This window comes from Oncorhynchus mykiss, chromosome 31 (genome assembly GCF_013265735.2).
Source record: "Oncorhynchus mykiss isolate Arlee chromosome 31, USDA_OmykA_1.1, whole genome shotgun sequence".
NCBI classification, from domain to species: Eukaryota; Metazoa; Chordata; class Actinopteri; order Salmoniformes; family Salmonidae; genus Oncorhynchus; species Oncorhynchus mykiss.
Genome location: NC_050571.1, coordinates 4,525,950 through 4,549,974, shown reverse-complemented (window position 1 = coordinate 4,549,974; position 24,025 = coordinate 4,525,950). Strand labels below are relative to the sequence as shown.

Below are 24,025 nucleotides of genomic sequence, written 5' to 3'. Positions count from 1 at the left end.
GGCAAGGGAGAGAGGGAACGGAGAGGGCAAGGGAGAGAGGGAACGGAGAGGGCAAGGGAGAGAGGGAACGGAGAGGGCAAGGGAGAGAGGGAACGGAGAGGGCAAGGGAGAGAGGGAACGGAGAGGGCAAGGGAGAGAGGGAACGGAGAGGGCAAGGGAGAGAGGGAACGGAGAGGGCAAGGGAGAGAGGGAACGGAGAGGGCAAAGGAGAGAGGGAACGGAGAGGGCAAGGGAGAGAGGGAACGGAGAGGGCAAGGGAGAGAGGGAACGGAGAGGGCAAGGGAGAGAGGGAACGGAGAGGGCAAGGGAGAGAGGGAACGGAGAGGGCAAGGGAGAGAGGGAACGGAGAGGGCAAGGGAGAGAGGGAACGGAGAGGGCAAGGGAGAGAGGGAACAGAGAGGGGAAGGGGAAGAAGGGAGGAACTGAAAAGGAAGAGGGAAAGAGGGAGAGGGTAGTGGGAGGACAGGGTAGTGGGTATAAGGGGTGAGGGGGTAGTGGGAGGACAAGGTAGTGGATGTGAGGGGGTAGTGGGAGGACAAGTTAGTGGGTGTGAGGGGGTAGTGGGAGGACAAGTTAGTGGGTATGAGGGGTGAGGGGGTAGTGGGAGGACAGGGGAGTGGGTGGGAGAGGCTATGAGGGGTGAGGGGGTAGTGGGAGGACAAGGTAGTGGGTGTGAGGGGGTAGTGGGAGGACAAGTTAGTGGGTGTGAGGGGGTAGTGGGAGGACAAGTTAGTGGGTATGAGGGGTGAGGGGGTAGTGGGAGGACAGGGGAGTGGGTGGGAGAGGCTATGAGGGGTGAGGGGGTAGTGGGAGGACAGGGGAGTGGGTGGGAGAGGCTATGAGGGGTGAAGGGGTAGTGGGAGGACAAGTTAGTGGGTGGGAGAGGCTATGGGGGGTGAAGGGGTAGTGGGAGGACAAGGTAGTGGCTATGAGGGGTGAAGGGGTAGTGAGAGGACAGGGTAGTGGGTGGGAGAGGCTATAATGGGTGAAGGGGTAGTGGGAGGACAGGGGAGTGGGTGGGGGAGGTTATGGGGGGTGAAGGGGTAGTGGGAGGACAGGGGAGTGGGTGGGAGAGGGTATGGGGGGTGAAGGGGTAGTGGGAGGACAGGGGAGTGGGTGGGGGAGGTTATGGGGGTGAAGGGGTAGTGGGAGGACAGGGGAGTGGGTGGGAGAGGGAATGGGGGGTGAAGGGGTAGTGGGAGGACAAGGTAGTGGCTATGAGGGGTGAAGGGGTAGTGGGAGGACAGGGGAGTGGGTGGGAGAGGCTATGAGGGGTGAAGGGGTAGTGGGAGGACAGGGGAGTTGGTGGGAGAGGCTATGAGGGGTGAAGGGGTAGTGGGAGGACAGGGGAGTGGGTGGGGGAGGTTATGGGGGGTGAAGGGGTAGTGGGAGGACAGGAGAGTGGGTGGGGGAGGTTATGGGGGGTGAAGGGGTAGTGGGAGGACAGGGGAGTGGGTGGGAGAGGCTATGAGGGGTGAAGGGGTAGTGGGAGGACAGGGGAGTTGGTGGGAGAGGCTATGAGGGGTGAAGGGGTAGTGGGAGGACAGGGGAGTGGGTGGGAGAGGCTATGAGGGGTGAAGGGGTAGTGGGAGGACAGGGGAGTTGGTGGGAGAGGCTATGAGGGGTGAAGGGGTAGTGGGAGGACAGGGGAGTGGGTGGGAGAGGCTATGAGGGGTGAAGGGGTAGTGGGAGGACAGGGTAGTGGGTGGGAGAGGCTATGAGGGGTGAAGGGGTAGTGGGAGGACAGGGGAGTGGGTGGGAGAGGGTATGAGGGGTGAAGGGGTAGTGGGAGGACAGGGGAGTGGGAGGGAGCCATGAATGAGGGAGGGAAAGTGAGAAAGAAAAGTAGTGGATACAAGTCCAGCCAGCCTCAGCTGTGATGACAGCCTCCAGTTCCCTGCTTTAAAAATGGCAGCCTATCTGTGTCTCCAAACAGGCTACACCCCCCCCCCCCCCCCCCCCCCCCCCCAGTGAGAGGAGGACAGTGAAATCAGGAAGAAAACAGACCCTTGTGTGATATTTCCATGTATTTTTAATACGTTTGCTTAAAATGTCCGAACTTGTTATTGCTTTATCATTATGGGGTATTGTGTTTAGATTGATGTGGGGGTGGAGAACAAATGACTACATTTTAAGGCTGTAATGTAACAAAATGTGGAGAAAAAAAAATGTATTCCAACATTTATTACAAATTGCCCCCCCCCCCCCCCCCCCCCCCCCACACACATCAATCTACACACAATATCCATTATGACAAAGCAAAAACACAATTAAGACATTTTATCAAAATGTATTAAAAATAAATAACACATTGCCATCAGTATTTCAGACTCTTTTACTAAGGACTTTGTTGAAGCACCTTTGGCAGCAATTACATCCTCAAATCTTCTTGGGTACGACGCTACAAGCTTGTCACAGCTGTAGTTAAGGGAGTTTCTCCCATTCTTCTCTGCAGATCCTCTCAAGCTCTGTCAGGTTGGATGGGGAGTGTCGCTGCACAGCTAGTTTTAGGTCTCTCTAGAGATGTTTGATCGGGGTTCAAGTCCGGGCTCTGGCAAGGCCACTCAAGGACATTCAGAGACTTGTCCTGGAGCCAATTCTGCACTGGCTGTGCACTTCGGGTCGTTGTCCTGTTGTAAGGTTAACCTTTGCCCCAGGCTGAGGTCTTGAGCAGGTTTTCATTAAGGATCTCTGTACTTTTCTCAGTTAATCTTTCCCTCGATCCAGACTAGTCACTCAGTCTCTTCCGCTTAAAAACAATGCCAATTTTCCTCCAGATGTGACACTTGGGCATTCAGGGCAAAGAGTTCAATCTTGGTTTCATCAGATAAACTTGTTTCTCAGGGTCTGAGATTCTTTAGGTGCCTTTTAGCAAACTCCAAGTGGGCAGTCATTTGCCTTTTACTGAGGAGTGGCTTCCATCTGGTCACTCTACCATTAAGGCATGATTGGTGGAGTGCTGCAGAGATGGTTGTCTTTCTGGAAGGTTCTTCCATCTCCAACAAAGGAACTCTATAGCTCTGTCAGAGTGACCATTGGATTCTTGGTCACCTCCCTGACCAAGGCCCTTCTCCCCCGATTGCTCAGTTTGGCCGGGCGACCAGCTCTAGGAAGAGTGTTGGAGGTTCCAAACTTCTTCCATTTAAGAATGATGGAGGCCACTGTGTTCTTGGGGGCCATCAATGATGCAGAAACATTTTGTTTTCGCATAGCAAAGGGTCTGAATACTTATTTAAACACGCTATTTTTTATTTTTAATACAAAACATTAATGAAAACCTGTTTTCATTGTGATTATGGGGAATATTGATGAGGAAATGTTATTTAATACATTTACAGACTAATTTTAAAACGTAACAAAATGGGGAACTGAAGGGGTCTGAATCCCCGCTGGTTTCCTTCATCAGACCCGTTGAGCAGCCAATCAGATCTGCTCTCCATCGCAATGGATGACGGCCTCAATATTCTAAAGACACGTGTTCCACAGAGACGTGCAGGGGGACGGAGGGGGACGGGGACGGAGGGGGACAGAGGGGAGGGGGACGGAGGGGAGGGAGGGGAGGGGGACAGAGGGGAGGGGGACGGAGGGGAGGGAGGGGAGGGGGACGGAGGGGAGGGAGGGGGACAGAGGGGAGGGGGACGGAGGGGAGGGAGGGGAGGGGGACGGAGGGGAGGGAGGGGAGGGGGACGGAGGGGAGGGAGGGGAGGGGGACCGAGGGGAGGGAGGGGACCGAGGGGAGGGAGGGGACCGAGGGGAGGGAGGGAACGGAGGTGAGGGGGAGGACCAGTGAAGGGGAAAAGTTGTTTTGAAAAAGGAGTCCGAGTCGTTGCTTTGGATTGGGTGACTATGGCCCTGAAATAATGTGTCAGAGCCCTGCGTCGCTGCCTGAGCAACACGGTGGCAGACGTAGGGAGACAGGGAAAAGACATGTCTGTATAGAGAAGGAATGTCGACAAGACACCTTCAAGTTACATATGGTTTGGCATCATTCATTCAGGATACAAGTAGAATACAAAATCTGAGCTGCGCCACAGAACAGGTAATTGCCACTGTCCAATCGGATTAGCATGTACCATGCGATCATAGGCTGTGTCCCAAATAGAACCCTACTCCCATACAGGCTATAGTCCTCTATAAAGGGAGCATGGCGCCGTGTAGGACTCACCCACGGTCGTGTATGATGGACAGGGAGAAGGGCACAAGATGAGACTGAAGGGCAGATATGAAGAGGGGAACCCCTTCAGGTTCCTTTCCGTCCTCCCGGGTGAGACGGTCAAGTAAGTGATAGGCTGAGCTACGGCCGGAGGCCAATTCCCTGCTCCCATTACAGACACAAGGACCATTCAGGAGCACGACTTTTTAAAATAAATAAAGGTCATACGAGGCTATCACACATCACTCAGCTCACATTGATTCAATCATTCCAGCCTGGTGAAGGGTAATATCTATTGAGCCCATTGACCTAGTCTTTCATTCTCTTGCTACCTTTGTCATCTTTATCCATCATATATTTCTGTCTTGATTATGGCATCAGTCGAATGGTGATCCAGTGACAGTAGCTAGCACTAAGGAACGGGAGACGGGGGGAGGGGAAGTTGGCTAACTGTCTGGATGGCTGTAGAGCCAGACCCATAGGAGGACGGTGGCTAACTGTCTGGATTGGCTGTAGAGCCAGACCCATAGGAGGACGGTGGCTAACTGTCTGGATGGCTGTAGAGCCACACCCATAGGAGGACGGTGGCTAACTGTCTGGATGGCTGTAGAGCCACACCCATAGGAGGACGGTGGCTAACTGTGGCTGTGGATGCAGAGCCAGACCCATAGAAGGACGGTGGCTAACTGTGGCTGTGGAAGCAGAGCCAGACCCATAGAAGGAAGGTGGCTAACTGTGGCTGTGGATGCAGAGCCAGACCCATAGAAGGACGGTGGCTAACTGTGGCTGTGGATGCAGAGCCAGACCCATAGGAGGACGGTGGCTAACTGTGGATGCAGAGCCAGACCCATAGAAGGAAGGTGGCTAACTGTGGCTGTGGATGCAGAGCCAGACCCATAGAAGGACGGTGGCTAACTGTGGCTGTGGATGCAGAGCCAGACCCATAGAAGGAAGGTGGCTAACTGTGGCTGTGGATGCAGAGCCAGACCCATAGAAGGAAGGTGGCTAACTGTGGCTGTGGATGCAGAGCCAGACCCATAGAAGGACAGTGGCTAACTGTGGCTGTGGATGCAGAGCCAGACCCATAGGAGGACGGTGGCTAACTGTGGATGCAGAGCCAGACCCATAGAAGGACGGTGGCTAACTGTGGCTGTGGATGCAGAGCCAGACCCATAGAAGGACGGTGGCTAACTGTGGCTGTGGATGCAGAGCCAGACCCATAGGAGGACGGTGGCTAACTGTGGATGCAGAGCCAGACCCATAGAAGGATAGTGGATAACTGTGGCTGTGGATGCAGAGCCAGACCCATAGGAGGACGGTGGCTAACTGTGGATGCAGAGCCAGACCCATAGAAGGACGGTGGCTAACTGTGGCTGTGGATGCAGAGCCAGACCCATAGAAGGACGGTGGCTAACTGTGGCTGTGGCTGCAGAGCCAGACCCATAGGAGGACGGTGGCTAACTGTGGATGCAGAGCCAGACCCATAGAAGGATAGTGGATAACTGTGGCTGTGGATGCAGAGCCAGACCCATAGGAGGACGGTGGCTAACTGTGGATGCAGAGCCAGACCCATAGGAGGATAGTGGATAACTGTGGCTGTGGATGCAGAGCCAGACCCATAGAAGGGCGGTGGCTAACTGTGGCTGTGGATGCAGAGCCAGACCCATAGGAGGACGGTGGCTAACTGTGGCTGTGGATGCAGAGCCAGACCCATAGGAGGACGGTGGCTAACTGTGGATGCAGAGCCAGACCCATAGGAGGACGGTGGCTAACTGTGGCTGTGGATGCAGAGCCAGACCCAGGACTGAGTGACGTAGACTCCAGACAAACATCAGGCTACACTACACAGTGACTGCAGCAGGTGTAAAGGCGACCATGAAAACAAAACAAACTCTAATATCCCTAACTGGGGGTGAGATTGACTGATTTCTTTAATGAAGTAAAGAGGATTCAAACCATCAATGTGTCCAAGACTTGACCGCCTGGTCGGAGAGGTTGGAGCAGAGAGGAGAGGAGAAGACGTGATACTCTGGTTGGAGCAGAGAGGAGAGGAGAAGACGTGATACTCTGGTTGGAGCAGAGAGGAGAGGAGAAGACGTGATACTCTGGTTGGAGCAGAGAGGAGAGGAGAAGACGTGATACTCTGGTTGGAGCAGAGAGGAGAGGAGAAGATGTGATACTCTGGTTGGAGCAGAGAAGACATGATACTCTGGTTGGAGCAGTGAGGAGAGAAGACATGATACTCTGGTTGGAGCAGAGAGGAGAGAAGACATGATACTCTGGTTGGAGCAGAGAGGAGAGAAGACATGACCGTCTGGTTGGAGCAGAGATGAGACACTAGACATCCTACGTCATTTGTAACAGCGAAAGGAGGACTGTTATCAAAGGCCTTTTCGTAAAAACAAGGATTTTTCTGCCCTTGAGTTTATTTTCTCTCGGGTCGCCTTAGTCCAAACAGTGTAAAAACTTTTCAATTACTTGTTGGGTTGGAGAAACGCTTTCAGTGTAAACTTAAAATGACTAAAACCAGAAAAAAAATTACACACATATAGACTAAACAAAAATGTAAAAGTAACATTCAAAAATGTCTAAGATTTTACTGAATTACATTTCATATATGGAAATCAGTCAATTAAAATAAATTCATTAGGCCCTAATCTATGGATTTCACATGACTGGGAATACAGATCCGTCCGTATGTGTTGGTCACAAACACCGTCAAAAAAAATAAAATAAATAGGGGCATGGATGAGAAAACCAGTCAGTATCTGGTGTGACAACCATTTGGATATGGGCGCCAACTGGAACACACTGTCGTACACGGCGATCCAGAGCATCCCAAACATGCTTATTTAACATCTGAACCAAAAAGGTCCAAAAGCCCAAGCAGCAACAAACACCAGAAAAATAGAACAAAGATGGTAGATAGCTGATATGAAATAAGACATTATTGCAGCATACGAGGAAAAACACATATTCCACTGTTCAATTACTGGGAGGAGAGGGGGGGGGGGGGGGAAGAAAGGGAAAGAGAACAGATTAAGAGAGAGTGTGTCAGAGCGGTTGACAGACATCGCCTGAATCTCAAAACCATACACTTGGCCCCTGAAGGGCTCTTCACAGTGATTTCACAGTGGCTGTGTAGTCTTTAAGCCCTTTATCGAGTGGCCCCTTGTTGTTGTGTTCGATAGTGATCACTCAAGCCTGCAAAGTGTTTTAGCCTAAATTTATATTGACACTACACACACACACACTCAACATCCCAACTGCCACTTGTCAATATTCAAAAATTCTAAATCCATTTGCGTGCCTCGTCTCTTTACCGCAACAGGTCTTATAGTCTGACACACTCATTATGAAGCAAGGGCAAAATGGGGCAGACACGTAATCAGACAGACAGTGATAAAGTTGTTTAAAAAAAACAACTACTCCTGCAATAAATATGCGCAAGTACACCGGAGTACACTAAACATTAGGAACACCATACCTCGGTAATAAAAGGCACTTCAATCTTTTGTCTTGCCCATTCACATTCTGAACGGTGTTAATTAAGGAATGTTTTAAGGAATAAAATGCATTTAAAAAAAATGTAACCCGTCTCCTCCCCTTTATCTACATTGATTGACGTGGCTTTAACAAGTGACATCAATAAGGGATCATATCTTTCACCTGGTCAGTGTCATCCTCTTAATGTTCTGTATACTCCGTGTATATCGGTCGCCCAGTGATTTCAGTGAGCTGGGTTTTAGCCCGGTGTAGCCTGCTAGCTAGCTTCACTGACAAACACAGGGATGGCATTGTGGCTAGCGTTACCTAAGGATGTTGGGACACTGCACTGAAATACATCACGTTAGGCTAGTTTGATCGCCTGCTGATAAGAGTTGCACTGAAATACATCACGTAGCTCGTCACGTTAGGCTAGTTTGACCGCCCGCTGATAAGAGTTGTAGACGTGTTCGCAGCAGTCAGTCCGGACTTCAGTAGCACCAATCACTACGTTGTAACGTTGGGTCAGCTGAACACGCAACAATGTACCGACTTGGAAGCTACTTCATTAAAACGTGTTCATTGGGATAAAATTAGGTTTCTACAGTAGCTAGCTAAGTAGCTAGCTTACAGAAGGAGCATTGTGTTGCACCAGCTGGTTGGTTTGTTAGCTTCTCTAAACGTTTCATATGAAGTGACTGGCTCAGGCTCAGCTAGCAAGTTAAATGTTTTTGTGAACATGATCAAACTTCAAAACATTTAAAAAAGGTAGATGTAGATCGAGATGTGAAATATCGCCACTAAAACTACGAAATTAAACTTTAAATAAATTTGATTTCTTGATATATTCTGAGTATTGAAAGGGTGACGTAGCAGTGATTTGTTGCTAGGTAACTAGGATGCCCACTCGATAACAAGGCTTCCGAAGGGCACAGTGGAGACCCGGCAACTAGCGATTGACTTGTGAACAGCTCATATCGAGTGAACAAAGTCGCTCTGCCACAACAGTCGGGTCTTTCCAGATCTTTAGTTGTTCCCTCGGGGAGCATAGCTACAGCAGACAGACAGACAACTTTCTACCTTCTCATTATGGAAATACACTACCACTGCATTTAAAAAGGATTCGCAGAGAGAGAGAGAGAGAGAGAGATCCTACCTGGGTTACATGGGAACATCAGACACTAGGGTAACGTCACTCCTGATGAGGCCGAACTTTCTCCAGACAGCAAACTGTTGGAACGGTTGTCCATGCATTACAATCTAGAGACTCGCAGTGACATAAAAAGTCTAGACCAGAGTATGTGACGGAGCTGGAGCAGAGCTTCCCCAACTTGACTGGAGCACAGAGCAAGTTTCCTAAAGGTTGGAGCGTCAATGTCGCTTCAGTATCGCTCACTTCACGAGCTCAGGGCATGACATAGCCCAGCATGCATCTGTAAGCTACTTGTGTGCTGCCATAGCCCCTTGCTAAAGCTACTGTCAGGGAGTTCCCTAAATATGTTTCATAAAGAAACTGATCAAATATACAGCTGCTAAAATCAAGGTGATTTACAAAGATGACGACCAAGACTGAGTGCAGGGATTTAGTGTTCACAACTACAGAATCATTGTGGAATCTGAAAAGACACATAGCATGATATACTACGTGCACATGCTAACAGAAAGGAACGAGGTGGGTAGCTAGCTAAGTGTGTCATCTATTAGGCTACCATTGATCTGGTTCCAATAGGCCTGACATAACCATATCAAAACATAAAACTCCTTGAGAGGTCATTTTGACAAAACCTTAAGGCCCACTTAAATTAAAAAATAACCTCCGCTGCTGGCCTGCTCTCCAGACACCGCGCCGAGAAGGGCCCGCTCTCCGGACACCGCGCCGAAAAGGGCCGGCTCTCCGGACACCGCGCCGAGAGGGCCCGCTCTCCGGACACCGCGCCGAGAAGGGCCCGCTCTCCGGACACCGTGCCTGGAGAGGGCCCGCTCTCCGGACACCGTGCCTGGAGAGGGCCCGCTCTCCGGACACCGTGCCTGGAGAGGGCCCGCTCTCCGGACACCGTGCCTGGAGAGGGCCCGCTCTCCGGACACCGTGCCTGGAGAGGGCCCGCTCTCCGGACACCGTGCCTGGAGAGGGCCCGCTCTCCGGACACCGTGCCTGGAGAGGGCCCGCTCTCCGGACACCGCGCCGAGAGGGCCCGCTCTCCGGACACCGCGCCGAGAAGGGCCCGCTCTCCGGACACCGTGCCTGGAGAGGGCCCGCTCTCCGGACACCGTGCCTGGAGAGGGCCCGCTCTCCGGACACCGTGCCTGGAGAGGGCCCGCTCTCCGGACACCGTGCCTGGAGAGGGCCCGCTCTCCGGACACCGTGCCTGGAGAGGGCCCGCTCTCCGGACACCGTGCCTGGAGAGGGCCCGCTCTCCGGACACCGTGCCTGGAGAGGGCCCGCTCTCCGGACACCGTGCCTGGAGAGGGCCCGCTCTCCGGACACCGTGCCTGGAGAGGGCCCGCTCTCCGGACACCGTGCCTGGAGAGGGCCCGCTCTCCGGACACCGTGCCTGGAGAGGGCCCGCTCTCCGGACACCGTGCCTGGAGAGGGCCCGCTCTCCGGACACCGTGCCTGGAGAGGGCCCGCTCTCCGGACACCGTGCCTGGAGAGGGCCCGCTCTCCGGACACCGTGCCTGGAGAGGGCCCGCTCTCCGGACACCGTGCCTGGAGAGGGCCCGCTCTCCGGACACCGTGCCTGGAGAGGGCCCGCTCTCCGGACACCGTGCCTGGAGAGGGCCCGCTCTCCGGACACCGTGCCTGGAGAGGGCCCGCTCTCCGGACACCGTGCCTGGAGAGGGCCCGCTCTCCGGACACCGTGCCTGGAGAGGGCCCGCTCTCCGGACACCGTGCCGAGAGGGCCCGCTCTCCGGACACCGTGCCGAGAGGGCCCGCTCTCCGGACACCGTGCCGAGAGGGCCCGCTCTCCGGACACCGTGCCGAGAGGGCCCGCTCTCCGGACACCGTGCCGAGAGGGCCCGCTCTCCGGACACCGTGCCGAGAGGGCCCGCTCTCCAGACACCGTGCCGAGAGGGCCCGCTCTCCAGACACCGTGCCGAGAGGGCCCGCTCTCCAGACACCGTGCCGAGAGGGCCCGCTCTCCAGACACCGTGCCGAGAGGGCCCGCTCTCCAGACACCGTGCCGAGAGGGCCCGCTCTCCAGACACCGTGCCGAAGGGGCCCGCTCTCCAGACACCGTGCCGAGAGGGCCCGCTCTCCAGACACCGTGCCGAGAGGGCCCGCTCTCCAGACACCGTGCCGAGAGGGCCCGCTCTCCAGACACCGTGCCGAGAGGGCCCGCTCTCCAGACACCGTGCCGAGAGGGCCTGCTCCACTGCTGGCCTGCTCTCCAGACACCGTCACATGAGCCTGAAGCCATAGACTATGACAAAACCTGTGTTTCTAAAAGTGAATTCAAACCTAAGGCATTTTGTTTAATTTAATTCTAAGTCAAAGCTTACATACTCAATTCATAGACTAATGAATTAATACAATGAAATATTTAAAAATTCTGAGCACTTATTTTCCTGCCAGCCTAGTGTGATGCACTCCCAAATGCATAACAATGTATTTCTTTGTAGGCTATACCATTGAAACAGGTTGGAATAATGGGTCAAAACATGTTGATACAACAGTAGCTAAGATGGGGAGGAGTCTGTCCATAATAAAGCGCTGCTCTACCTTCTTAACAACACTATCAACAAGGCAGGTCCTACAGGCCCTAGTTTCTACCTTCTTAACAACACTATCAACAAGGCAGGTCCTACAGGCCCTAGTTTCTACCTTCTTAACAACACTATCAACAAGACAGGTCCTACAGGCCCTAGTTTATACCTTCTTAACAGCACTACCAACAAGGCAGGTCCTACAGGCCCTAGTTTATACCTTCTTAACAGCACTACCAACAAGGCAGGTCCCACAGGCCCTAGTTTCTACCTTCTTAACAACACTATCAACAAGGCAGGTCCTACAGGCCCTAGTTTCTACCTTCTTAACAACACTATCAACAAGGCAGGTCCTACAGGCCCTAGTTTCTAGCTTCTTAACAACACTATCAACAAGGCAGGTCCTAGAGGCCCTAGTTTCTACCTTCTTAACAACACGGCAGGTCCTACAGGCCCTAGTTTCTACCTTCTTAACAGCACTATCAACAAGGCAGGTCCTACAGGCCCTAGTTTCTACCCTAGTTTCTACCTTCTTAACAACACCATCAACAAGGCAGGTCCTACAGGCCCTAGTTTCTACCTTTTTAACAACACCATCAACAAGGCAGGTCCTACAGGCCCTAGTTTCTACCTTTTTAACAACACCATCAACAAGGCAGGTCCTACAGGCCCTAGTTTCTACCTTCTTAACAGCACTACCAACAAGGCAGGTCCTACAGGCCCTAGTTTCTACCTTCTTAACAGCACTACCAACAAGGCAGGTCCTACAGGCCCTAGTTTCTACCTTCTTAACAACACTACCAACAAGGCAGGTCCTACAGGCCCTAGTTTCTACCTTCTTAACAGCACACCAACAAGGCAGGTCCTACTGGTTCTAGTTTCTACCTTAACAACACTACCAACAAGGCAGGTCCTACAGGTGCTAGTTTTGTCACACCTGGACTACTGTTCAGTCGTGTGGTCAGGTGCCACAATGTTTCTCTCTCTCTATGTTCTCAGGTCTCCTCCCCATCCCAGGCCAGTGTCACACAGACATGAACACATTTCCTATTTTTCCTATACAAACATGTAGAAGCATTTATCAAGCGATTAGCGAACAAGAAATTCTTGGCCTCACAATAAATTGTCCCCCTGAAATCTATTAATCATTCACTAGACCCCATTATTCTCCCAGAATGATAAATACACCATTTTAGTCCTAGCCTAGATTGGGTTCATTTAGTGTTTTCTTAGACAAAAACATGGTCTCTGATATCAACATTGTTTAGTGCATTTATGCTGGCTTGTGTGTTAAGGCTGGTTAAGGGGTAGAAGAGTTGAGAAAGGAATGTCTGGTAATCTCGAAGGGTTCTGGAAGGTTGTGTTCCAGAATGCTAGTGGAGATGGTTTAAAGATAACGGATTCTGATTCCATGGGTTTTCATCCCACCTGTCTATCAGGTAGGTGCAGCACTTGGATTTACTAGGGATCCCTCAACATGTTTTGAACATGACAGTTTACAATGTATTATTTTGGTGTTATACATGTAGAGCAGAATTAGGCCGATAACCCGCTAATTATCAAAATCCAGAAAAGAGCCGTTAAATTCTACAACCACCTAAAAGGAAGCGATTCCCAAACCTTCCATAACAAAGCCATCACCTACAGAGAGATGAACCTGGAGAAGAGTCCCCTAACTAAGCAAGCTGGTCCTAGGGCCCTTGTTCACAAACACACCCCACAGAGACCCAGGATAGCAGCACAATTACACCCAACCAAATCATGAGAAAACAAAAAAGATAATTACTTGACACATTGGAAAGAATTAACAAAAAAACAGAGCAAACTAGAATGCTGTTTGGCCCTAAACAGAGAGTACACAGTGGCAGAATACCTGACCACTGTGACTGACCCAAACTTAAGGAAAGCTTTGACTATGTACAGACTCAGTGAGCATAGCCTTGCTATTGAGAAAGGCCGCCGTAGGCAGACATGACTCTCAAGAGAAGACAGGCTATGTGCAGACTGCCCACAAAATGAGGTGGAAACTGAGCTGCACTTCCTAACCTCCTGCCAAATGAATGACCAGAGAGACACATATTTCCCTAAGATTACACAGATCCAAAGCATACGAAAAAACAAACCCAATATCGATAAACTCCCATATCTACTGGGTGAAATACCAGTGTGCCATCACAGCAGCAAGATTTGTGACCTGTTGCCACGAGGGCAACCAGTGGTTGTAAATACAACCAATATTTATGTTAATTTATTTTTGTACATCGTTACAACAACGTCTTTTCCTTCAGAGCTTTTGTGAGTTTAATGTTTATTTATTTCATTTTTGTTTACGATCTCATTCACTTGCTTTGGAAATGTAAACATATGTTCCCCATGCCAATAAAGTCCTTGACTATTGAATTGAGAGATGGAGGAGAGGTGAAAGAGCAACTGTGTGTGAATTTGATTACTGGTACATTGCCTCGAGGGGAGAGATGGGTAGAGGACTAGAGATAGAGAAGATGAAGGAAGAGCAAGAGAGAGGAGACTCCTCTACCTGTCTATGTAGTGAGTTAGTATCAGAACGGAGAGAAGAAGAGACTTACATTGCCCATGTACTCAGACAGCAGGTCCTGCAGAGCCTGACGGACAGAGTTGCACTCGGCCACGATGCGCTCGCGCCGGTCGTCGCGGGTACAGGACGAGTCGGCCATGAGGGCGGCGCCACTGATGATGCTCTCCAAGCGCTCCTCCAGAGACGGGCGGAAACGCTCCTCGCTAAACGCCAGGGGGTCCACGATGATCTGCTTCTGTTGAGTTACAAAACAGAGCGAGAGTTACAAAACAGAGCGAGAGAGAAAGACGAGATGGGCGAGAGAGACAGAAAGAGGGCGAGAGAGACAGAGAGGGCGAGAGAGACAAAGAGGGCGAGAGAGACAGAGAGGGCGAGAGAGACAGAGAGGGCGAGAGAGACAGAGAGGGCGAGAGAGACAGAGAGGGCGAGAGAGACAGAGAGGGCGAGAGAGACAGAGAGGGCGAGAGAGACAGAGAGGGCGAGAGAGACAGAGAGGGCGAGAGAGACAGAGAGGGCGAGAGAGACAGAGAGGGCGAGAGAGACAGAGAGGGCGAGAGAGAGAGAGGGCGAGAGAGACAGAGAGGGCGAGAGAGACAGAGAGGGCGAGAGAGACAGAGAGGGCGAGAGAGACAGAGAGGGCGAGAGAGACAGAGAGGGCGAGAGAGACAGAGAGGGCGAGAGAGACAGAGAGGGCGAGAGAGACAGAGAGGGCGAGAGAGACAGAGAGGGCGAGAGAGACAGAGAGGGCGAGAGAGACAGAGAGGGCGAGAGAGACAGAGAGGGCGAGAGAGACAGAGAGGGCGAGAGAGACAGAGAGGGCGAGAGAGACAGAGAGGGCGAGAGAGACAGAGAGGGCGAGAGAGACAGAGAGGGCGAGAGAGACAGAGAGGGCGAGAGAGACAGAGAGGGCGAGAGAGACAGAGAGGGCGAGAGAGACAGAGAGGGCGAGAGAGACAGAGAGGGCGAGAGAGACAGAGGGCGAGAGAGACAGAGGGCGAGAGAGACAGAGGGCGAGAGAGACAGAGGGCGAGAGAGACAGAGAGGGCGAGAGAGACAGAGAGGGCGAGAGAGACAGAGAGGGCGAGAGAGACAGAGAGGGCGAGAGAGACAGAGAGGGCGAGAGAGACAGAGAGGGCGAGAGAGACAGAGAGGGCGAGAGAGACAGAGAGGGCGAGAGAGACAGAGAGGGCGAGAGAGACAGAGAGGGCGAGAGAGAGAGGGCGAGAGTTAGAAAACAGAGCGAGCGAGAAAGACGAGATGGGCGAGAGAGGACAGACCTGTTAACCCTGAAGGGAAGTTTGACGTCTAAACTGTCTGTCTTTTCAAAGACCCAGAAGCCTCACAGACCAAGACGACCAATACCTATATAGTTAGGCCACATCCCAAATAGCACCCTACTCCCAAGGTAGTGCACTCCCTTTGGACCAGGGCACATAGGCCTCTGGTCAAAAGTAGTGCCCTATTCAGGTAATAGGCTGCCATTTGGGATGCCATCTTAGTGTGAGGACCAGAGGTACAGGGGAGAGAACGAGCGAGAGAGAGAGAGAGGGGTCACATCTGTCTGACATGGAGAAGACAACAAAACAGCTACTGTGGTGGATGGGTTGAGTTTTCACCTCGCTATGTCCCATCCTACCCTGGAGGTCACAAGTACTGCTGCTGTTCTGTTCTACCTGAACTGCATCCCCTGTGTGTCCCATGTCTAAACCAATCCCTGATTAGAGGGGAAGAATAACATTTAAAATTAAAAAGCAGTGGAACTATTTATATGGTGCAATCTAGGGCTCCCGACCGCCGAGTGACCCTGGGTCTCCCGACCGCCGAGTGACCCTGGGTCTCCCGACCGCCGAGTGACCCTGGGGCTCCCGACCGCCGAGTGACCCTGGGGCTCCCGACCGCCGAGTGACCCTGGGGCTCCCGACCGCCGAGTGACCCTGGGGCTCCCGACCGCCGAGTGAACCTGGGGCTCCCGACCACCGAGTGACCCTGGGGCTCCCGACCACCGAGTGACCCTGGGGCTCCCGACCACCGAGTGACCCTGGGGCTCCCGACCACCGAGTGACCCTGGGGCTCCCGACCACCGAGTGACCCAGAGGAGACCGGTTAAAGAAGGATTTTTAAGCTTTTTTTGTAGAGTCCATGCCCCGATGAAATGAGACTTCTGAAGGCACTGATCATTTTACTCGGAGTAGAAAGACGGACATAGCCAGAGCAAATGTACTAGCTATCAATAGTTGTCTTAGTGACATTCTATTGAAATGTTTACTTGCATAGTGGTGTCTTTCGTGAAGACGTGACTAGCTAGCTAGGTAAACAATGAAACATAATCCCAACTCATGACATTACTGGCTTGCATGAATGTGCAGGTTGCTGACCAACCAGATTGTGTTGGCAAGCTCAAAAAAAGTTCACGTTCAAACGTCTCTCCTGTGAAGTACTGACCCGCAACATACGCCTAGTTTCCTAAAACAAGTCATTATATATATATCCATTTTAAATGGAAATCAAATGCTTTATAAAGCACTTTTTACATCAGCAGATGTCAATATAGGCCTCACATACCATACTATATTATACAGCCTATTTATACGCTTACATCTGTAAATACTAACAAAATTGCTAAATTACAAGCCGAGTTGGTTTGCCACAGAAAAGAGAGCAACCATCTGTAGATACGAATTCAATTGATAAATTACGAGCCTAGTTGGTTTAGTCATTGAAAATAACAGTAATCTTCCCGCTAGCCATGATAGGCTGAGATAATGAGTGGGCTGGACATGCCGAGAGATGAGTTCTGATTGGTCCATGTAGCACGTTTCTGTCTATAATATGAGCTGGTCAGTATGTGTAGTTAATCCTTTCCAACGCAGCTTTTAATAAAGATATTACGTTGAGGATTCAGTGTTTTAGCAGGCTAATGTTTTCAAGAAACAAATCTTATAACCTCTCTTCAACCTCTCAACAAAACTAGCCCCTGTTCATCATTGCCAAGAATGTCAGCCTTTATTTTGTTTTTTTTGCAAGCTCTATTCTGAGCCAAGATTATGATTTGTTTAGTTTTTGGACTGTTAGGTTTGAATTTGTAAACGCTCTCCCCTTTCCCGGACGACCGAGGTTTGAAATCAGTGGAGTATGAGAGCCAAGGACAGAGTAAACACCCATCTCCGGATGTATAGTTATCACGTCCATATTAATTTTGGTATTATTATATTTTTGTACAGTAACGTTTCTAGTGCAGAGACTCAATAGGGAATTGCATAGGATCGTTAATGGAGGCAATACTGTATTAACACAGCTATCCCACGACCAAGTTTAAATGTTTAACATTTAACTGTCATTTTCCAATACAGTCTGTTACAAAGAGGCTATATCACATCAACTGATATGAGGGGAACATAAGAGGTTTCAGATTGTCGAGTGAGAGGGGACAGGAGTAATTTCAGTGCCAGACGAGTCTGAATATCAACTCAGCAAAAAATAAAACACAAAAAAAACTGTTTATTTTCAGCAAACTTAACATGAGTAAATATTTGTATGAACATAAGATTCAACAGACAAACTGAACAAGTTCCACAGACATGTGACTGACAGAAACGGAATAATGTGTCCCTGAACAAAAAGGGGGTCAAAATCAAAAGTAACAGTCAGTATCTGGTGTGGCCACCAGCTGCATTAAGTACTGCAGTGCATCTCCTCCTCATGGACTGCAACAGATGTGCCAGTTCTTGCTGTGAGATGTTACCCTACTCTTCCACCAAGGCACCTGCAAGTTCCCAGACATTATTGGGGGGGGAATGGCCCTAGCCCTCACCCTCCGATCCAACAGGTCCCAGACGTGCTCAATGGGATTGAGATACGGGCTCTTCGCTGGCCATGGCAGAACACTGACATTCCTGTCTTGCAGGAAATCACGCACAAAACCAGCAGTATGGCTGGTTGAATTGTCATGCTGGAGGGTCATGTCAGGATGAGCCTGCAGGAAGGATACCGCATGAGGGAGGAGGATGTCTTCCCTGTAACGCACAGCGTTGAGATTGCCTGCAATGACAACAAGCTCAGTCCGATGATGCTGTGACACACCGCCCCCAGACCATGACGGACCCTCCACCTCGGTCCCGCTCCAGAGTACAGGCCTCGGTAAATGCGAATCCGACCATCACCCCTGGTGAGACAAAACCGTGACTCGTCAGTGAAGAGCACTTTTTGCCAGTCCTGTCTGGTCCAGCAACGGTGGGTCTGTGCCCATAGGCGACGTTGTTGCCGGTGATGTCTGGTAAGGACCTGCCATACAACAGGCCTACAACCCCTCAGTCCCTCTTAGCCTATTGCGGACAGTCTGAGCACTGGTGGAGGGATTGCGCATTTCTGGTGTAACTTGGGCAGTTGCTGTTGCCATCCTGTACCTGTCCCGCAGGTGTGATGTTCAGATGTACCGATCCTGTGCAGGTGTTGTTACACGTGGTCTGCCACTGTGAGGGTGATCAGCCGTCCATCCTGTCTCCCTGTAGCGCTGTCTTAGGCTTCTCACAGTACGGACATTGCAATTTATTGCCATGGCCACATCTGCAGTCCTCATGCCTCCTTGCATCATGCCTAAGGCACGTTCACGCAGATGAGCATGGACCCTGGGTATCTTTCTTGGTGTTTTTCAGAGTCCGTAGAAAGACATCTTCAATGCCCTTAGTTTTAATATCTGACCTTAATTGCCTACCGTCTGTAAGCTGTTAGTGTCTTAACGACCGTTCCACAGGTGCATGTTCATTCATTGTTTATGGTTCATTGAACAAGCATGGGAAACAGTGTTTAAACCCTTTACGATGAAGATCTGTGAAGATATTTGGATTTTTACGAACTCTCTTTGAAAGACAGGGTCCTGAAAAAGGGACTTTTCTTTTTATGCTGACAGCATATTATTGTTGAGCCATCAGCTTTTCCTTTACAGACCGATACCTTTCATCTGGGCCACTGAGTGGGATCGCCTCTATACTCTTAGAGGGCTCATCCTGTAGTAACATTCTCATATCTTCTGAAATAGTTACATGTGATATGGGGTCAGAGCTGCTCTGAGGAGGTGTGTGGGTGGGAGGGGGGGGGGGGGGGGGGGGGGGTGGTACGTGTGATGTTATGGGGTCAACTGCTCTGGGGGGTTGTTTAGGTGTGATGTTATGGGGTCAGAGCTGCTCTGAGGAGGGGGGGGGGGGGGGGGTGTGATGTTATGGGGTCAGAGCTGCTCTGATAAGGTGGGATTGGGGTTATAAAACAGCTATGTTTTTATCAGCAAAGAAAGGTTTACATAGACCTACACTATGGAGCTGATTTGATTGTCAAGGCATGATTACTTACACAAATCACTTGGTTAAATAGCCTACAGGAAAAAATACAAATGAATATTGTAATGCTATTCTGAAGTCGATATAATGGTTCAGAATTGAACCATGTAGTTTATTTATCAGCTGAATATTAACTGTCGGGGGAAAGACATGTTCAAATAATCCCAGTCACCATGTCCACATGCAACTTAGTGTTTGAATAGTCACTATGTCCACATGCAACTTAACCTGTTAGAGATAGGGGGCAGTATTTTCACTTTGGATGAATAGTCACTATGTCCACATGCAGGTTAATGTTTGAATAGTCACTATGTCCACATGCAACTTAACCTGTTAGAGATAGGGGGCAGTATTTTCACTTTGGATGAATAGTCACTATGTCCACATGCAGGTTAATGTTTGAATAGTCACTATGTCCACATGCAACTTAACCTGTTAGAGATAGGGGGCAGTATTTTCACTTTGGATGAATAGTCACTATGTCCACATGCAGGTTAATGTTTGAATAGTCACTATGTCCACATGCAACTTAACCTGTTAGAGATAGGGGGCAGTATTTTCACTTTGGATGAATAGTCACTATGTCCACATGCAGGTTAATGTTTAAACAGTCACTATGTCCACATGCAGCTTAATGTTTAAACAGTCACTATGTCCACATGCAACGTAATGTTTAAACAGATCCCAGCTTTGCAGAACTGTATGATTCGTTTCTATGTTGTTGTTTTTTTAAATTGGCAACGTTTTACAAAATATTTACTGTAAAATTCACACAATTACACCATTTATATATACCCCAAAATAACATGATTTTGTTAATGCCCGAGGGATTTTTCTTTAGGACATTAAACAAGCAACGATATCATATTGAGTCTGATCTAGCTAATGGTTCACCCATCAGGGTAAACAATGCAGAGAGCCAACCCCACGCTTCAGCCGTGTAGCCGCGATGCTGCCTCAGGCCACAGGTGACCGCACGGCTGTAGCCGCGATGCTGCATCAGGCCACAGGTGACCGCGCTTCAGCCGTGTAGCCGCGATGCTGCATCAGGCCACAGGTGACCGCGCTTCAGCCGTGTAGCCGCGATGCTGCATCAGGCCACAGGTGACCGCGCTTCAGCAGTGTAGCCGCGATGCTGCCTCAGGCCACAGGTGACCGCACGGCTGTAGCCGCGATGCTGCATCAGGCCACAGGTGACCGCGCTTCAGCCGTGTAGCCGCGATGCTGCATCAGGCCACAGGTGACCGCGCTTCAGCCGTTTAGCCGCGATGCTGCATCAGGCCACAGGTGACCGCGCTTCAGCCGTGTAGCCGCGATGCTGCATCAGGCCACAGGTGACCACGCTTCAGCCGTGTAGCCGCGATGCTGCATCAGGCCACAGGTGGCCACGCTTCAGCCCTATAGCCGCGATGCTGCATCAGGCCACAGGTGACCGCGCTTCAGCCGTTTAGCCGCGATGCTGCATCAGGCCACAGGTGACCGCGCTTCAGCCGTTTAGCCGCGATGCTGCATCAGGCCACAGGTGACCGCGCTTCAGCCGTGTAGCCGCGATGCTGCATCAGGCCACAGGTGACCGCGCTTCAGCCGTGTAGCCACGATGCTGCATCAGGCCACAGGTGACCGCACTTCAGCCGTGTAGCCGCGATGCTGCATCAGGCCACAGGTGACCACGCTTCAGCCGTGTAGCCGCGATGCTGCATCAGGCTACAGGTGGCCATATGCTAAAACAGCACACCTGCCTGATAAAAGATATTGCTTTTCATCAACATGATATTGGGTTCATTTCTGGAGGGGAATATGACATTTTAAAATGGGGTTAACACGGGCTACACGTCAACATTGAGTCGGGGATGGTTATATGATCGTTTTCCAAACAAGAAGTCTAAATTAGATTTCATGGCCGGCTATAATATAAAAAGGTACCGGCCCACACTGCAAACAAAATAAAATCACCAACAATTGAAATTCTGCGCGCTTAAAACTTCTTAGGGATTTGATCCCTTTAGCGAGATCAATTCGACAACATCCAAAGGCAGAGCGCGAAATTATTATTATTTTTTTTTATAAATATTTAAACTTTCCTACATTCACAAGTACAATACCCCAAATTAAAGCTTAACTTCTTATGGCTGCAGGGGCAGTATTGAGTAGCTTGGATGAAAAGATGCCCATTGTAAACGGCCTGCTCCTCAGTCTCAGTTGCTAATATATACATATTAGTAGTAGTATTGGATAGAAAACACTCTAAAGTTTCCAAAACTGTCAAAATATTGTCTGAGTATAAACAGAACATTTTGAAAAATGAGCCAGAACGATAACATCGCGTCAAGTGGCCACATGAGTTTTGCTCACGCAACTGAGTTTGGACAGCCATTGCTTTTCTCTCTCCTACTTTTGTTAGCGCGTCTAGTAAACAAATCCAAACTCATGAGGCGCAGGCAGGTCCAGGCGAAAGTTCAGACAAAAAGTTATATAACAGTTCATAGAAACATGTCAAACAATGTACAGAATCAATCTTTAGGATGTTTTTAACATAAATGTTCAATAATGTTCCAACTGGAGAATTCCTTTGTCTTTAGAATTGCAATGGAACACAGGTCGCTCTCACTGCCACACGCGTGATCAGCTCATGGCCTTCTGCCAGACCTCTGGTTGAAACAGCTCTCATTCGCCCCCACTTCACAGTAGAATCCTAAAACAAGGTTCTAAAGACTGTTGACATCTAGTGGAAGCCTTAGGAAGTGCAATTTGACCCCATTTACACTGTATATTAGAAAGGCAATGGGTTGAAAAACTACAAACCTCAGATTTCCCACTTCCTGGTTTGATTTTTTTTCCTCAGGTTTTCACCTGCCATATGAGTTTTGTTATACTCACAGACATCATTCAAACAGTTTTAGAAACTTCCGAGTGTTTTCTATCCAAATCTACTAATAATATGCATATATTAGCTTCTGGGCCTGAGTAGCAGGCAGTTTACTCTGGGCACACTTTTCATCCGAACGTGAAAATGCTGCCCCCTTATCCAAAACAGGTTAACTTGCTTTCCTGTGATCTTGGCCCAGGCCAGTCATTTTCTCAATTCGGGCAAATAGTTTTTACTTGGCCATGAGATACGCCTGTTCTTCTATGTCGATCCAGAGAAAGAAGAGAAATAAAAAAGAGCAGAGTGAGAGAAATAAATCATAACCGGTAACAAAACCCTTTCGTTAGCACCAGTTAAAAACAAATTATTCAGATGTTACAATTCCTGGTTTATTAGCTTAGCCGCCCCCCCCCCACGTCTGACCTCCTCCGTTTGAGTGCCACGTCGCCATGGCAACAGGCTCTCTCTCTCTCTCTCTCTCTCTCTGGGTGTGCGTGTTCGTCTATGACTCACTCCCTGAAAAGTTGCCTCGGCAGTGCTTGAAATTAGGCACCTTGGCCCAGAGAGGGGGAAGTGGTCTGGAATGAAAATGCAGAGACGCTGTGATATTAAATAAGAAAAGCGGTACGGTCACCAGGAAATTACTGATGTACAAGATCTGCAGTGGTGCTGCTGTTGTTGTTATGATGCTAATAACCCGCTGCTTCTGCTCTCATCTCACGTGTCCTCTTCATCTTTCATGTATCTGTCTCTCACACACACACACACCATCTGTCTGTGTTATGGAGCCGCTGCACTTCCTCTCCTGAGCCGTTCTGACTGAGTAGAACCACAGCACCTCTGCTCCTCCTTCCCAGCTCCCTCCCCCACTCCTCCTCCTCCTCCTCCTCCTCCTCCTCCTCCTCTCTGCAGGCTGAGAGACACCAGAGAATGACCCATCAATCAACCAGAGTCAGGTTAAGACCTGATGGAGTGGTACTGCCACAGACCAGCCTGCTAGCCACCAGAGGAGACCTGTTGGAGAACACTACTTTCTCATTGCCTTCTTTTCCTGGCAAATATAATGCAAGTAAGCAATTTTTTTTTTTTTATTGTACAGTGTACACCAGGTATAGCATATGCAAAACAAAAACACAAGAGCTACCCCAAACAGTTGTGATATTACAGCCATGTCATGCTAATGGGGAGCTAACATAGCTGCCATAGAATGTTGTAATGACAATTCATGATAATGCAGAACCCATTGGCCCTACTCTAAATACACACAGTTGAAGTCGGAAGTTTACTTAGGTTGGAGTTATGAAAAACTCGTACACCAATGTCTTGTTTCTCTTGGGTAGGGTGCAGTATTTTGACGTCTGGATGAAAAGCGTTCCCAAAGTAAACTGCCTGTTACTCAGGCCAAGAAGCTAGGATGTGCATATACTTGGTTTGTGGATAGAAAACACTGTTTCTAAAACTGTTAAAATAATGTGGGCGAGTAAAGCAGAACTGATATGGCAGGCGAAACACCAACCAATTTTTCAAATGGCTATTACTTTAATTATAAAGGCCAAGTCCTCCCAGATTGCGGTTCCACTAGATGTCAGTCTTTAGAAAAGTGTTTCAGGCTGGTTTTTGGAAAAATGACCAAAAAAATTGTAGTTTTTCTAGGTGGCTCCCATTTTGGCTACAGTGTTTCCAAGCTCGTGGAAGAAAGCACGTTCTTTTGGTATTTTTCTCCGGTAAATACAATAACCATTCTCCATCTTAAATAAACAATCAAATTTGCGTATTAGGGTATTAGGGTTTGGTTATAAACGTTGTTTGACTTGTTTGGAAAAGTTTATTAGTAACGTTTGGGATTCATTTTGTATGCATTTTGATGGAGGAAAAATGGGTAGATTGACTGAAGCGCGCCAGCTAAACAGAGTTTTTATGGATCTAAAGAA

The 24,025-nt window shown here is 49.7% G+C and overlaps 1 protein-coding gene across 4 annotated transcripts in view; it reads right to left on the bottom strand.

Moving 5' to 3' along the window:
* Positions 1-24,025, bottom strand: part of LOC110504468 (catenin (cadherin-associated protein), alpha 1) — a 230,378-nt gene that overhangs the window by 157,329 nt on the left and 49,024 nt on the right. For all 4 annotated transcript variants that reach the window (XM_036969563.1, XM_036969564.1, XM_036969565.1 and 1 more), the window contains exon 8: positions 13,930-14,133. In XM_036969563.1, the coding sequence (XP_036825458.1) occupies positions 13,930-14,133 (204 nt within the window). The remainder of the gene's footprint in view (positions 1-13,929; positions 14,134-24,025) is intronic.